At 33.4% G+C, this 17,483-nt stretch overlaps 2 protein-coding genes across 2 annotated transcripts; both read left to right on the top strand.

The window, feature by feature from the left end:
- The first annotated feature begins 593 nt into the window (after window positions 1-593).
- Window positions 594-1,246, top strand: LOC132281709 (corytuberine synthase-like). Its single transcript, XM_059783384.1, has 2 exons — window positions 594-968; window positions 1,070-1,246. Exons 1-2 carry the CDS (start codon window positions 594-596, stop codon window positions 1,244-1,246), a joined length of 552 nt encoding a protein of 183 aa, XP_059639367.1.
- Window positions 1,247-2,550: 1,304 nt separating this feature from the next.
- Window positions 2,551-4,291, top strand: LOC132281708 ((S)-N-methylcoclaurine 3'-hydroxylase isozyme 1-like). The gene is made up of 2 exons (XM_059783382.1): window positions 2,551-3,450; window positions 4,274-4,291. The coding sequence occupies exons 1-2, from the start codon at window positions 2,551-2,553 to the stop codon at window positions 4,289-4,291; spliced, it is 918 nt and encodes a 305-aa protein (XP_059639365.1).
- Window positions 4,292-17,483: the final 13,192 nt, after the last annotated feature.

Here is a 17,483-nt window from a genome sequence, read left to right as displayed (position 1 = left end):
TAGTGACAATGGAAGTTAGATCATAGAATGGTTTTAATGGCATGGAGTTTGAGAACTTTGATAAATCATTGCTTAGGATGCCCTTTGATGGTTTATACTTGATTCTTAACTTTGTGTGCTCTCATCATTTAATTAAGGGCTTGATAATCTTTGGCTTAGGGAGCATGTTGAAGACTACACCCTAGTTTAGGTAGTTCAAGCATGTGAATCTTTGATGGATTATTCTTGTTTTTGATTTAATGAACCTCTTGAGGATAGTATAGCAACCAAGGGTTGTTATGTGTCATGACCATCATTTACGTTGATTTTCCCAATTTAATCTCAATCTAGAATTTGTATAGGGTTGGAGCGGATTCATTTCCCTAGTTTTTCTCTACTTGTATTTCATTTCTTTTTAATTCTTGCAAGTTTCTAATTTATGCAATTTCAATATTCTTAGCTTAAGTGACAAACAACAAAACCTCTATAAACCCTTCATCATTCTAAGAATGATTCTAGACATTTAGGTTGTATTAGACTAGCGCAGTCCCTGTGGTTCGACTTACCCGACCAATAGCCTTATTTTACAATGATTCGTGCTATTGCGAAGGTTGATGTTAATTGACCAACCGATCAAAGTGGCTTTTGCCACTGTGTATAACATATTGAGTAATCTTCTATTATCGAGTGATTTTATGAGCTTTGAGAAGGAGATTGTGGATGGAGGGATGAAGGCTCTTTTGGACAAATATGTTGAGGTGATTGGAGCTCTAAATGTATCCGACTTGTATCCAATTTTAGGTGCATTAGATCTTCAGGGTATAAACAAGAAGACAATGGAAGTGTTTATGAGCATCTGTGCCATGTGGGAGCCCATTATCAAAGACAGAAGACAAGGAAGCAGAGGCAATGCTTCAAGCCAAACGGACTTCTTGGGCGCCCTCATTGACATTTCTTGCACCGATGAACAAATCAATTATCTGCTCCTGGTTTGCTATCTTTTCTCCTCTCTCTCTCTCTCTCTCTGTATATTTATGCATTTATTTATACACAATCGATCATTCACACGTATGATGCGTCATTGTCATAGGAGATATTCGCTTCTAGTGCCAATGCGATTGAGTGGGCGATGGCAGAACTGATAGAAAGTCCAGAATCCATGAAGAAAGTCCGCGAACAAATGACGAGAGAAATCAAACAAGATGTGCTAAAAGAATCCCATCTACCTCAGCTACATTACCTCAAGCTGTTTTCAAAGAAACTCTGAGGCTGCACCCTCCAGCACCACTTCTGGTTCCTTGCCATGCACCTGACTCGTACAAAGTGATGAATTACTCCAATCCTAAGAATTCTCAAGTAGTAGTAAATGTTTGGGCGATTGGGCGAGACCCCATGAATTGGGAAGATCCATTGAAATTTAAGCCAAAGAGGTTCCTCAACTCGACTTTGGATTTCAAAGGGCATAATTTTGAGTTCTTACATTTTGGTGCAGGAAGAAGAATCTGCCCTGCCCTACACTTGGCAGCAAAGTTTGTTCCTTTCGTACTTGCTCCATTGATTCATAATTTTGATTGGTCACTTCCACATGGAAATGATCCCGATGAGCTAGACATGAACGAGAAGGCTTCTATAACATTGATGAAGGAAATACCCTTGGTCCTCATTCCCACACTTAAGAAGAAATAAGCAACGGATTATTGCTAACTTATCTTCCTAGCTACCATATATACTACTATTACAATAATCACACTTGTTTGTGTTTATCTAAGATATGGCTCATTATATCGGTTTTCAACTATGAAAGCATACGTTTATATTTCAACTCATACTCGTATCAATAAAAGATGTGTCAATGCATATATATTTTGCGCAAATATGTTAGTTCAAATTTCAAGTGGTGAGTTTAAAAAAATCATGTCATAGAAGGTCAATTTGAATGCACTTGGTTGATCTAATTCCCTCCTCAGTCCTCAAATGATGTAAAGTGACCAATCCATTGGATGTTTACGTCTTTAATTACTTGGAATATTAGTGTGATTTACGACATTATTTTTACGGCTATAACTATATGGGCTCAACTCTACTCAAACTTGGATAGTCAAAAGCGCAGTTGGTCTCTTTACTCAAGATTGGACTCAAAAAGTAAAAAATAAATAAACAAATAATCATAATTCTTACATGCGCGATTAAATTTATTCTTTATTCTTTATTCTTTATTCCAAGTGTGCTACAATTTAAATTCAATACCATTAATGTTGAGGAATCTATATGACGATCTCAAAGTGCTTCAAATCTTCGTACCGACAAATAGGTGCTTGCGTGAGTTTATTGTCAAAAAAAAAAAAAAAAAAAAAAAAAAAAAAAAAAAAAAGTGGGGCCGTTGGGGCAATTTGTAAATTGGGCAAGTCAACATTGCAATCAAGATTGCCGGCTTAACAAACATATACATAGAGAGAGATGATAGGGTACGTAACCTAGATTTTCTTTACATGGTTATCTCTCGAGAGAAATACATCAGTTGACAACAAATACATTCACACTGCAAAAAGCCAGATCTTGATACTGCAAGTCATGACTGAGACTATTGCAAGAGAAGCAACCTATCTCTTCTTTCCTATGCTCCTCTTACCTATCATCTTCTTCATCCTGAAGCATTTCAAATCTTATTTCTTATCAAAAACTAGTCTACCACTTCCACCAGGACCAAGTCCATGGCCAATATTGGGCAATATTCCTCATATGGGAAAAAAGCCTCACATCACTCTAACAAACTTTGCTCGGTCGTATGGCCCTCTCATGTCGCTGAGACTAGGAACTCAAATCATGATCATCGGATCATCCACAACTGCTGCAGAGGAAATTCTCAAGACCCATGATCGGAGCTTATCTGCGCGGTATGTTCCTAGTGCAGTACCAGCTAAAAGCTCAAAATTCAATCACTTGTCACTTGGATGGGCACTGGAGTGCAATGATGGATGGAAGAATTTAAGAACAATATGCAGAAGTGAGCTGTTCTCGGGCAAGGCAATGGAGTGTCAAGCATGTTTGAGAGAGACAAAGGCAACGGACATGGTGAAGTTTGTGTGTGCAAAGGAAGGAAAGGAAGTGAAAGTTGCAGAATTGGTTTTTGCAACTGTGTTTAACAAGTTGAGTAATGCTTCGATATCAAGAGATTTAATTAGCTTGGAGAAAGAGGGTGTGGATGGAGGGATGAAGAGTCTTATAAGAAAATATATCGAGTTGATTTCAGCTTCAAATCTGTCTGATTTTTATCCAATTTTAGGTGCATTAGATCTTCAGGGCTTGAAAAAGAAGGCAAAGGAAGCGTTTATGAGGATCTGTGCTACGTGGGAGCCCATTATCGAAGACAGAAGAGAAGGAAGAAGAGGCAATACTTCGAGCCAAGAGGACTTCTTGGACGCCCTCCTGGACAATTCTTGTAGCAATGATCAAATCAACTATCTGCTCCTCGTTTGCTTCTCTCTCCTCTCTATGCATATATATATATATATATACAAATTAATACAAGCCTATTGACGTAAGCGGAATCAATAAATTTGTTCACGAGGTATAAGTTACTTTGAATCCACAAGGTGGGTGTTTTGAATCCACAAAACAGAAAAAGAATTAAGAGAAATCTGATATATTATTTGATAATTGAATGATTGATCTGCTATGTAATACATGTATTTATAAATAAAACCCTAACAGCATAAAGGAAATCCTAAAACGTAAGGAAACTAGCTCAAAAACAAACTTGCTCTGAATGTTCTTAAAAAATAAGGAAAGAAACTTAATTACTAAAAACTACTAAATACCAAAAAAGAAAGCAAATCGAATCCGTTTAGTCTTTTAACAAAAATTCCGAAATATTCAAAAATGAGAAAACGTCGTTCCCGAGTCCTAAACGATTGAATTTGACCGAAAGACGCCCTACCACAGCAGCGAAGCTGCAGATATATGCGAGTTGGGCCGTTTCTGATAAAACTGGGCTCTTTTTCGGGTTCACTTCTGTATCAGTCCAGAAAATCTGTCAGTATACCCGTTTGGCTCCTTGGCGGTCCAAACGGATCATAAAGGTTTCAGCAATCAGTTCTACATCACCTATATACTCTATTGGCAAAACTAGCAAATCCTTTTTGTACACTTAAAAAACCACCACAGAAGGCTCCTAGTTTGGGGGTAGATACTAGCTAGAGTACATAAGGAAAGCTTGGTCAGTACATTTGATCGATCTTTTTATCAGGGCTTATTCTGTGAAATTTGAGGTCAATTTTTTTTTGTTCTTGATCAGCTGATGCAGTTGAGATAACATAACCCTCTAAGAAAATCACCATAAGGGAAATGTTCAAGCTTTGAACTCTAATGTAGAAGTAATAAAAAAGTAGAGGTTAGTTTGGCATTTTTGAAGTAATTTTCTTTCAACTGAAATCATATGGAAACCATCTTTGCTGTCAAAAGCAAGAAGGTAATACTAAATTGTAAACTGACTGGTGCCAGATAAGAGAACTATGTAATGAGAGTCAAATTTTAAGTCTTTGACATGAATAGAATACAGATCAATTAATTAGAATAAGGCACAACTAGCCTTGTCAAGCTTGAACAGGACTAGTTTGGCTTGATTCAGACTCAAGTTTTTCCATACTATTCTTAGCTGTGGTATGGTCAGTGATTCCACAAATTACACTGGTACGGAGAAAATTAGCATTGCATTAGTTTTTCGTTTTCTGTTGAGGGTTCAGTTTCAATTGCTTGGCATATAATCTAAAAATCAATCATTCACATGATGCATTGTCAGGAAAAAAAAATATATTTTGAATAAGTTTTTTAACAAATCTAAGTATAAACAAATACTTGACGAATTTTATTTTAAATTAGCATAATTAAAATGAAAAAAAACTAATCGAGACTAATTAGGATTTTTACTCACTTTTCAAACTCACTCCTAATGCACTTAGCGTGACATACCAAATTGTAAAAATTGAAAATTGCACTCACAAATTAATAAGACTAGAGTGATTCAGGGTTGACTGTGGTGTATATATTGACAAGCACATAAAAAGAACTATCACTACATTTCTAGTCGTAAGTAAACCACGTGTTCATGACATATTTCGCAACATTATTGTTGGAATTATTTGGAGTCCTAAACGTCACTGATATTCTTAGTGGATAAGTTCATGATGTGGGCTCAGTTTTATAATTAGTTCATTAATTATGTGCTAAGAAAGTTGCACTTTATATTATATTAAGGTTAGTTATTTGATAAATGTGTTGCATGATCATTGTAAACAATTAATTTGTATGCTACATATGTTAACAAGAGGGTTTCAGTTAATTATTTACCCAAAAATAGAGAGGGTTTTAACCAAATTCTATTTGAATATGATATAATGTTTAGTTCAAGAAAAGTTCAGTCAACAGATTGATCTAGTGAGATAATCATAATATTTATTACGGTAGATTTCCAATTTTCTCATACAAATTATACAAAACATATTTTAAGAGGTCTGGCACCATATTTATTAAAAAAAATAAAAGTACAAGTGTAATGTTTTTCTTGTGACACCAGTAGTGACTAGTGACACTATGTTCGATAATTTTATATGGTATATTATTCTTACGTTGTTATTGTTAATTGTTATGTTCTCAATAATATTAGAATATTACTTTTCTAGGTAAATTAAGATATTATTTTTTAAAGAATTTTGATGTCTTGATAATATTCATAACTATGATATACAGTGACGGACTTAGAAACTTGTATGGGGCAATTTTGAACAACAACAATGTATGGTGGAGTATTATTAGATATTGAGTGGGGACATATTCAAATTTTTTATCAAAAAGTAGAAACATTTTAAAGTTTTTTTTACAAAATTTATTGATAATTTTGTAAATAATTTTTTTTTCAGTGGGGGCGGTTACCCCCACTGGGCCCTTCATGGATCCGTCATGCCTAATGACATAACACATATAATGTAGGCGGCTGCTCAATTAATTAAAATGTACCATACCATTTTAACTGGTTGAGATCAAGGTGCATCTTGATTGGTTAGGCATACTAATGACTTGATACAAACTTAGAAATTGAGACCAATTAATATAATTTTTAGTGAGAGTGCCAAATTGAGTTGTTTTTACAATTTCATTACTACAACAATTATTTATAATATTATTTTTTGTTTTACTTAGAATACGAGACTTACACTCTTGACCATATAATTTAGAAGACGAAAAAATATTATTCGATCATTATTTTAATACACACTGTTAATGTACATATATAATTCATACGATACACATGTTTATTTATTGTATTGCATTCACTTACCACCTTTCTTATATTTCTCTGACCTAACATCTACCTTGTATTGCACTTGTAACGACCCTAGATTTTTCAACCCAGTGTGTCCTGTGATGGTTCGAACTGGATCCAAGATGCGGAAGCAAAAGATCAAACAATGGTCTTTAGAAATACAACACACCTCTAAGACACGCACAGAACCCAAAGGGATAAAGGGTGGAAACAAGAGATCAAAAAAGTAACAATTAAGCCCCAGGGGCAAAATATCCATTTCATAGAGAAATGGATGCTACCAAGCATACCATTGGAAAGACAATGAAAAATTAATAAATTTAAACTCAAGAATAACCTAATTCGGAGTCTAGATGGCAAAGATATCAAGTCTCGAAGTCGAAGAAAGGGAAACTCTATCCCGGTTCGAACCAAATTCTGACACTACTTCACTAAAACATGAATAACTTGAGCTACAAATGAAATCTAAAGCTCTAATTGGTACCATTGGAAAGCTCATTTCGACACGGTCAGTTTTGACTTAAGAACGAATCAATTCAGAGTTAAAACGAGTGAGATATGGCCCGTTGAAGAAGAGTATCCAGTGCAGGAACAATATCTGCGGGGGCCTGCCCAAAATCGGCGGGGGCCAGCCAATTGCAGTAGAAAGTCACGGGCGCCCACCAAATGGCTGAAGGGGCCCACCAAATGGGGCAGTGGCATGGTCTGGAACCTCAAAAAATGCAGGAACAATGTTTTTAGCAGAAAATTGGACTTAGAGCGCGGTTTAAGAGGTCAAGATGACATTTTTCGGAAAAACACAAAGAAGAAACTCCCCCTAAAATCACATTTCCTATGTGATAGAGTCAAGAACGGAATTTATTTCTGAAAGGAAATCCCCAAAATGCCCTTAGATCAGTTTAGGCTCAAAACGGCGAAAATGCAACTTTGCACCAAGCATACATTTGACCCCAAATGCACTTTTAAGTTGAAACGAATATGCACGCACACGTAATAAGTGATTTTGAGCGTGCGGGAATGGTCCATGGCTCCCGGAAATGACCGAGTCAAAATCCGACCCCCTAACGGCCAAAAAGGCGATAATGAACCTAAAATGGAAACTTTGAAAACTAAAATCAACAAATGACTTCAAATGACCATTTAGCCCTTGACTACACTTCATACATGGCTAATGAGATCTTATGAAAGAATCAAAATGGAATTTCCACAACCAATGCAAACATGGTGAAACAAAAACTCAATAATCTTCAATATTTTCATAATATTCCATGAAGTCAAAAATTACACAGTATATGAAATATATGTTATTGGCCTCTGGCCTCATCTCACACATGTCCAATATATTGTAAAGAGTATACTCATGTACACATTACATATATGGAATCAAATATATACATTTTGACATAAAAGACTATAATTGGCATTTCAAGCCAATCTTTACAAGAGTTAAAAACCTTCAAGTCTAGAATCATCCAAGCATAATGAGAATCTCGAACCTTGATTCCTGTACCTGAAAAATGTCCCTACTACGTGAGTGAGTAACATAAAGCTACTCGTAGGAAATGAACATTCATCGACCTAGCATTTTACAATTATATCGCCTTTAGGTGAAACATGTTAAAGGGGCTCATGCCACCTAACGTCTATGTCAAGGTGAGACTCAGGGATCATCCTAAGCTACTCATGCAATTGAAATGAATAACGGCATACAAGTATACATGCTCAAGTATACTAAGCAAAGTTAAAACATGTTATACAACATATAAGCATACAATTACAAGTACACTAGGTCATGCTAAACAAGGTAAGCAATATCAAGCATACATCTCCAAGTATACTAAATCCTATTAAAACAACTTCTGCAATGTCTAAACATACCTACACAAGTATACAATTAATACGGAAAACTCATGAATCAAGTATGCAAACACAAGCATACTAAACAAGATAAGTTGTACATAAAACAAGTATACATAGCACAAGTATACTACATGAGATCAAAATACATGAAGCAAGTATACAGTCTCAAGTATACTAAATGAGATCCAAATACATAAGGCAAGCACCAATCCACAAGTTACAAGTAATCCATGATTAATAACTTGGAATGGAATGCGAAATCAAAAGTGGAAAGACTAGGACATGCGGTCACTAGACCAAGCAAGTGTTTTCGGGTAATTACGACCCACAACCTAGTGCGCACATGTATAAGTTATTCCGGGTAATTACGACCCACAAGGTACTACCTAGTGCACACTTATAACTTAGAAGACTCTTGTCTCCGTACTAGAGCCAAACCCTAGCCATCACATGAAATATGTCCTTACAAGCTTTCCAAAATCAATAAGTTCAAAACTTATACCAAAATCAATAAGTTAGGCCAAACTTATATCAAATCCAATAATACATAATACACAAGTAAGGTTGAATCCACACAAACCATGTCCTAGAATTCAAGTCTAAATAGCATATGACAAGTCATGTCCTCAATATGCAATTTATATACAAAGCAAGAATATTTTACAACAATTGACCCACATTACCATCCTAAGCCACAAGTACTAAATAAGCTTCAATTTAGTATCAAGCTTTCAAGGAAATCAATTATAATATTCTAACAAGTTATATACCTACACAAGATATATATAAACAAGTTATACAAGTCAATGATATTCTACATCATGCTAAGTCCAATTACCATTTCAAGAGGCCACAAGTACTAATTCTACATCTAATTAGTAATATGCTCACAAGTTAATTAATTTCACTACATTTCAAGGGATTTTCAACCTAACATGAAAAGTCTATAGATTTGAATCCAATCACTAATAACCTCACATTAATATATATCAAGTACCAAATCATGGTTATATCATATCTCAAGTCTAAAATGGAATACAAGTAAAATAAAATTTACTAGAATTTAAATCAAATTAAATCCATTTAATCTCTAGATTTGAAAACTCATCTAGATCATACCAAATTAATATATATCAAAGATCAACTCACGGTCATGCTATTTACCAAGTCTAAAATGATTTATATGTAAGATATGATAAATCACTAATTTCTCAAATTAGCAAAAGACATGCATACAACTTATATAAGCATCAATAGCATGCAAGAAACAAAAATATAACCCTATAACATCCCCTACCTCACTAGAGAAGTGTCTCTCTAGAATCTAAGGCAAATCAACACAAAATGGCAAACCCTTCAAGGTTTATGCAGAGGAGGATGAGGGGAACAAAAAGTGTTCCAAGCCTCATGGTCTAAGGTGAGTGGAAGGCCCTCAAAAATCAGGTCAAGACTTAAGCATCAAGCTCCATCCATGGAGGCTAGGGTTTGTGATAAGAAAGAAAATGACATAAGGTGAAAAATAGGTGAGTGGAGGAAATAGAAATCCTCTACTCACTATGTGTTCCTACACCATGGTCAACACACACAACTATGGTCAATTGCACAAAAACCCTTCTTTAAAACTATAATCCCAAAGTGGCCCAAAAATAATTGCAAGACAAAATTTGGTGCATACACTTGTCACAAATCCTAGGCTCCATCCTAGGCTTAATCTCAAACCTACACTTGTCAATCATCCAAGCTAACAAGTGCACCAATCCTAGGCCAACAAGTGGTTAAATCTCCACCCTCCACATGTCCTCATCCAAGGCCTCAAAGTGTTTCCACACACATGTCAACAAGTGGACCAATGAGAGTGTGACACTTGTCACACTTTTCGGAAATTGTAAAAAGGTCCTTTTTGAAAATATCTTCCAAATTAAATTACAAAATGGTCCCTAAGACGAAAAATAATTACTTTACAGTAATTACACAAAAACCCCAAAAGTTTAAAAAATTACAAAAAAGTTATGCACCTATATTCTTTACAAGAAAAGTAAACACTTAGCATATTTTTCTACAAAAGTGAAAATACAAATAGCATAAAATTTAAATATCGCGGATGTATACAAAACAGGAATCAAATCCAAACACGAAAAGTGGGGTTATGCCAACAAAGTGACAATCGAGAAAAAGACGAAAGGTGAATAGTGTCACAAAAGTGAAAATGACTCGGTCCTCAAAGGAAATCGTCAATCCATGGAAAAGAGTCACGGAAACCATTCCCGAGCACTCAAGATGACACTAAGCGATAAAAAACCGAACTCAGAAAAGGAAAAACATTGGAAAAAAATATCTGTAAAATTTGAGAAAAGGAAAGGATGGGAAATGACCGGGTCGTTACAACACTCATTCTTTAGGGCCAGTTCTATAGAATGGAAATGAAAGAAAGAGAAAAGAATATTAATGGAAGGAAATAAAAAAATGTGTTTGGTAGGAAATGTTAGATGGAAAGGAAAGGAAAATGAAAGATTTGGAGAGAGAGAATAAGACATAAACAGTAACTTTTGTGATCCTCCCAAAGATGAGAGGAAAGGAAAGGAAAGGAAAGGAAAGGAAAGACTAATATTTTTAATAAAACTTTGTTAATACTAAATTTACCATTTTTTATTATAAAAGAAAAACTATGAAAAAGGGTGTATAACTATAAAAATGGGTGTAGTTGCAAATTTATTACAATAGTTTCCTTTTATTTTTTTCCCAAAACATGGTCATTATCATTTTTTTTTCTTTTCCTTTATTAATCAATCAAATACGACAACCAATTAACACCATCATCTCCTCTCTTTTCTTTTCTTTTCTTTTCCCTCCTAAATAATGTTTTTTTTAAAATTTTTTTTTTTTTTTTTCACTTAATAGACCTTTTGTACAACTTATTATAATATATTAAAGGGTAAAGTACAGCCACACCTAAGGTTTGGCAAAATGACACTTAGATGAAACTTACCAGTTTTTTGGACAAAGACGCCCCCTAAAGGTTCAAAAATGGACAAAGACACCCGTTTACATGAAAAATTGACCAAATTACCCTTTGACCGTTTAAGAGACTTTTTTAACTTTACAATTTAATAAATTGGACCAATCTACCCTCATGAACAATTTATGCATAAAAAAAAGTAACAAAAAAAAAAAAATTTGTTTTTTACTTTATAAATGTCCCAACTTCTTAAAATTGTAGACGATTTTTTTATCTAATACATATATTTCAAATAAATTATATTTTGTTATTATTTCTTTTCTTTTTCTTTTTTATTTTTAAATTAAGATGCTTAATTTTTTCATCTAAAAAAATTAAACCAATCTTTTTTCCTTAAAAATAAAGAATATGGTACCAGTATAATTTTAAGCATCTTCAATTATATATCAAATATTATGCATTTCCCAACATAAAAGCGAAAAAATAATAATAATAAAACAAAGGGAAAAAAAATAATAAAACAAAGGGAAAAAAAAAAAAAAAAACAAAGGCATGCATAATGTTATACTAGTACCTATTTTCTTTTATGTTGGGAAATGCATAATATTTGATATATAATTTAAGATGCATAAAGTTATACTGGTACCATATTTTTTTATTTTTTAGGAAAAGATATTGGTTTAATTTTTTTAGATGAAAGAATTAAGCATCTTAATTTAAAAATTAAAAAAGAAAAAGAAAAGAAGTAATAACAAAATATAATATATTTGAAATATAAGTATTAAATCAAAAAATTATTTTAGACGTCTACATTTTTAAGAAGTTGGGACGTTTATAAAATAAATAACAAAAAAAAAAAAAAAAAAGTGAACAATATAAAGTTTTTTGGGTAAAGTACAATGACACCCCTTCAGGTTTGCCATAAAAACACTCATATACAAGTTAGTCTATTTTTGGACAATGACACCCCCTCAAATTTGTTTTCTTTGACAAAGACACCCCTTAATACTCTGACATGTGATAAAATGACCTAAATACCCTTTAACTTGTCAAGTGACCCTTTAAATAGTAAAATTACCAATTTACCCATTCTAAAATGTCCAAAATAACCTCTTCATCTCAATCATATACCCACAAAGCCACCACCGCCTCTTAGCACCGCCGCCACCTCTTCTTTCATTTCTTCATTCTCTTATATAAATATATACATACACATAAATACTACACATATATACACATACAATTACATATGCAATTACAATCCAATCTACTCTTACACTAGCCCTAACCTTCCCCAAATTAATTATAAAAATTCTCCCCAGCCAGTTTCAATGCTCAACTGCAGTAGTTTCAACAACCACAACCGCAATCGCAATACTTAGTCGCCGCTCAACCAGCCAGCGTAGAGCACCGTTGGTCATTTCTTCGCCTTTGCTGTTGACTTCATAGGCCAAGCTATCGATGGATAGGAGCTCCGTCAAGAAGAAGTTGTCGAAGAAGCTAGTTATCGACAAAGTCCTCTCTCGACCTCGATCTCAACCTCGTTCATTCTGAAACTCGCACGTGATATAATCACCGCCGGTGATCGCCCAAGCAAGGCATTGGAATATGCACTACGAGCTTCGAATTTGTTACAGACCAACCTAAACACCTACTCCTCTGCCACAAAGCTATTCTCGAGCTCGAAACCGAGAGCGACAAAATCCTTTCCAACGATCCTTACCTCACATCACCACCCATGAGATATCCCACGTCGCCGGCTCTATCAAGTCGGAGATTCAAGACTGGATTGACCGCCAGAGCATTTGATTTCGATAGGTAAGTTTGAGGATGGGTGGGGTTTTGATTGAGATGGGCAATTTCTAAGACTCACCCAAACTATGGGTTTTAGATTTGCTGCAAAGGTGTGTGATGGTGGACGAGAACAACAGATGAAGACAAGAATGAGAGGAGGGAGGATAAAATGAGGGGAAGGAGGGAAGATAGATGAAGTCATGGGTATTGGATTAAAAATTTGTCTGCAACGAGACATGAGAGAGAGAGAGGGGGGGGGGGGGGCGGCAATTTTGTCATTTAAGTCTTCAGGTTTTTTATATTAAAAAATTATTTAAATGTTGAAGGGCAACTTCGTCTTTTACCAACTTTTTAGGAGTTGTTTGGCTGAATTTTTTTATAGGGGGTGTCATTGTCCAAAAAGAAGCGAACTTGTATCTGGTTGTCCTTATAGCAAGCCTCAGGGGGTGTCATTGTACTTTACCCAAGTTTTTTTTATGCATAAATTATTCATGAGGGCATATTGGTCCAATTTATTAAATTGTAAAGTTAAAAAAGTCTCCTAAACGGTTAAAGGGTAATTTGGTTAATTTTTCATGTAGAAGGGTGTCTTTGTCCATTTTTGAACCTTCAGGGGGTGTCTTTGTCCAAAAAATAGGTAAGTTTCCTCTAAGTGTCCTTTTGCCAAACCTCAGGGGGTGTGACTGTACTTTACCCATTATTAAAATACAAAAAAAAATTCTGATTCCTATCTCTCTCTTGTTCAACTTTATCACATACATTAAAATTGATGAATGTGTAGAAAAAAAAAAAAAAACAAATGCTTAACACAAAGTCGATTGACAAAGCCCAAGGAAGGGTCCATATTACTTGTTGCCTTGTAGAGTAGGTGAAGTGAATAAGGAATTCCCTATTCCTTTTGTGTCATTCATGTTTGAGAAGCTCATAGATTACTGTCAAATTTGTAATTATGAGTCCACAATCCACAGTAAATACAAGAAGTTTGCTTTTGGAAACTCCTAGGAATTTGTGGGCCTCAGAGATTACTACCATCAAATTTGTAATTATGGAGTCCACAATGAAGTACAAGTTGCTTTCGGAACCTAGGAATTTGTTTGTTTACCAGGAAAACTATTCTCTGGGGGCACAAATCCTCTGCTGTGAGATTCCTATGCAGTTCCTGCTGTGAGTTTTAAGTGGCCTACATTTTGCCACATCATTCTTCATTTAATAGCTCTTAAGGCAGCATTTGAGTGGAATTAAGGTAGCGTTTGGATCCTTCTTCACCACCATTTATAAGTATCTTCACACACAAAATAAGTTATGCACATAATACAGACTAAGTAATGTCACATACAAACTTAACTCAATTCAACATACTATGTTTGGCAATTACACCACCATTTATAAGTAACATTTTACCACCATTTATAAGTATCACCCTTAAATTAAGGTATGTACATAAATGGTGATGTTACTTTTAGACTCCTGTGATGTTACTTTTTAGATTCTGTGATATTACTTATAAATGGTGGTGTAATTACCAAACACGGTCTCAATTATCAAATGGTGGTGAATGACGTGGCCAAAGGTATGCATATAAATGATGATGTTACTTTTAGACTCCTATGATGTTACTTTTTAGATCTTGTGATGTTACTTATAAATGGTGGTGAAATGTTACTTATAAATGGTGGTGTGATTGCCAAACACAGTCTCAATTCTCAAATGGTGGTGAATGACGTGGCCAAACAAAAACCACATAAGAACTTACAGTAGGGGACAGCTTGGGAATCTACAGCAGAGGATTTGCGCCCATTCTCTGGTCATGTATTAAGACCCACATTCTCATTGATAATTGGAGTCTTGCATAATCCCATGCTATGAGCTACTACTAAGATAAGTATTTTTGTCAAATTAATGATTCTTAATTTCTTAGTTTGGTGAAGATTTGACAACACCATTACATGTGAAAAATATGGGAATTTTCACATGGTTTGTAATTCAGAAAATAATTTTTTATTTTTAAAGAACTAAAAGCAAAAAATTATATAGAAATTTTTCTTGATTCAATTTTATGAAAACAATTTTTTGAAAATTTAGTTATAAAAATGCATGTTTTTAGATAACGGTCTTTTATAGTTGATGGGGATAAAATAATTTGAAATTGATTAACCAAGATAATCGCGGAGTCCGTTTTTCAAATTTTAGAATGCACGAGGTAAATATGACAACGACTCTGTCATTCAATTGGTGAATGAAGATCACGATTCATCTCATTCAAATATTCCTATTCAACATTTGTGTAACCTGTAAGATTATTTATTAATTATGTGGCCCACATGTTTTGGACATGTGATATATTTCATTAATTAGTGGTTAAGTAAATAGGTATCGGATTAATATTATATTATTTGGTCAACTTATAAATTACCTTTATGGTAATTAATTATTGGAGAAGTGTTTTCCTATTTATTCCTTACTTTGATGGAAAGTGGAATTAAGGTCACTAAAAAGGAAAACTGGTCCTCTCTCTGTCTTTATAAAAATGTATATATCCCATCAATTATGTACGCTAATAAAAACAATACGTATAATATTTATGTGCGCAAAAGGCCAAGAGAGAGAAATCGGTTTCCAGGTTTTGACTATTGCAATTTAGCACGTTGTTCGTTCTGCATAAAGGATTTCGACGTTGGACTTGATCTCTACGATATTTGCAATCACAGATTGAGGTATTTATATCTAACTATACTCATTTATGAATTATAGATATGTGAGAATAATGAAGTTCTAAGATTATGGGATTCATGTTTATTTGTGATGAATGGCTTAACACGAATTAATTATAGTTTACATGTGGTATCAGAGCTTATAGTTTATGAACTCATTATTTTTCTTTAACGTTGCATAAATAATATTTAATATATAATGATGATTGCATAATTGAATAATGTGTTGTTTTAAATCGGCACTGTGGATATATTTTGATCAGTATTTTTCGTGAGTTTGTTTGGATCAAGTTTTGTGCGCTGATTTTGGTTTCCATATATAGATTTTTGAATTTTATGTAATAGCATGAAACTTAATTACTTAATGATGCATGTATGCACATGTATAATAAGATGAAGAAGTTTCCTTTTCGTACATGATTTAGAAAAGGAATATGTGTATTATTATATAATAATTCTAATATAATTATGGATGACTTTTATAGACACCAAAATAACTTGGGTATCTTGATTTCCGAGCCTGATTTAATTGCTGAAAGTTTTAATGGAAGCTTGTTGCTATTTGAAAAAAAAAAACTCACTGTTTTACCAATTATTGTTCGATGATATGAACGATTTTATTTTTAATTATTTTTAAAATAATAAATAATAAATAATTAAATATATAAAATATATATTTTTATTTATTTTATTAAAATTTAGAATTTCTAGAATAATGTGTGAGTCTAGAAATTTAACTTTATTGGACATACAAATAAATTATTGTTTAGTACCCAAACATACATACATGATAGAGAATCAATTTTAAATTGATTCAATTATTATCTTCAAGTTCAGAAATAAAAAATAATGTTTTATTATATATATAAAATAAAAGCATATTTTTGTTATATTTTCGGACTATTAAGTTTTTGGGATCGAACTTACCTAAATTTGGATTGATCAACATGAGTATGTATGTATAATGTTAAATAGGTAAATTAATAATTAATTAGTTACTATCTAATTTAATATTCATATTATGTGAGGGTTAGTAGCTATCAAAGTGGCCTAATCATAATAGTCAATGAATATTAATTTTAGAAGTAAATATAACTTAATGATGAATTAATCACTCTCTAATTTAATATTCATATTATGTGAAGATTGGTAGCTACCAAAGTGGCCCAATCATAATGATTGATGAATATTAATTTTTGTAGTAAACATAATTAATCATAAATTAGTTACTATCTAATTTAATATTCATATTATGTAAAGGTTGGTAGTTACCAAAGTGGCCTAATCATAATGGTTGATGAATATTAATTTTAGTGGTAAACATAATTGCAATATATTTACCAACAGGCTTGTGGCCTAGCGGTATCAAGTTCCTACTTCTCAAAGAGAGGTCAGTGGTTCGAGCTTCCGTGGAGGCATGTGTGTGTGAGTACCAATTAGGAAAAAAAAAATAATTGCAATATTTCATGAATTACGATGCTTATAATTTTTTGTGATATTCATAAATATTGGGTTTATTTGACCATGAGAAATAATTCTCCAAAGGGAATTGATTCTCAAGTGATTAAATAAAAATTAAGGGGTTGTATGTATTTTTTAATTAGGTAGATATAGGATATTCAAAGGTAACTTATTTGTTTAATTAAATAATGCATCACCAATGAAGGAATATATATATAAATACACGTAAGCATCATTATTAGTATTTTATAGTTGTCACCCAAAGGGTTATTATAGTTATACATTGTATTTATATTTTTAAGTTATATATACGTGTTGTTAACTCAAAGCATTATTGTTGTGAGTATTTTATCTTATTATGTTTGTTTTATTACATCCCTTAATATGCATGCTACATCTGTTC

This window comes from Cornus florida, unplaced genomic scaffold (assembly GCF_030987335.1).
Source record: "Cornus florida cultivar Cherokee Brave unplaced genomic scaffold, ASM3098733v1 CherokeeBrave_3.0.0_Hap2_Chr11, whole genome shotgun sequence".
Taxonomy (NCBI): domain Eukaryota; kingdom Viridiplantae; phylum Streptophyta; class Magnoliopsida; order Cornales; family Cornaceae; genus Cornus; species Cornus florida.
Note: the sequence above shows the minus strand (reverse complement) of the source record. Positions and strands in the feature narration are given on the sequence as shown.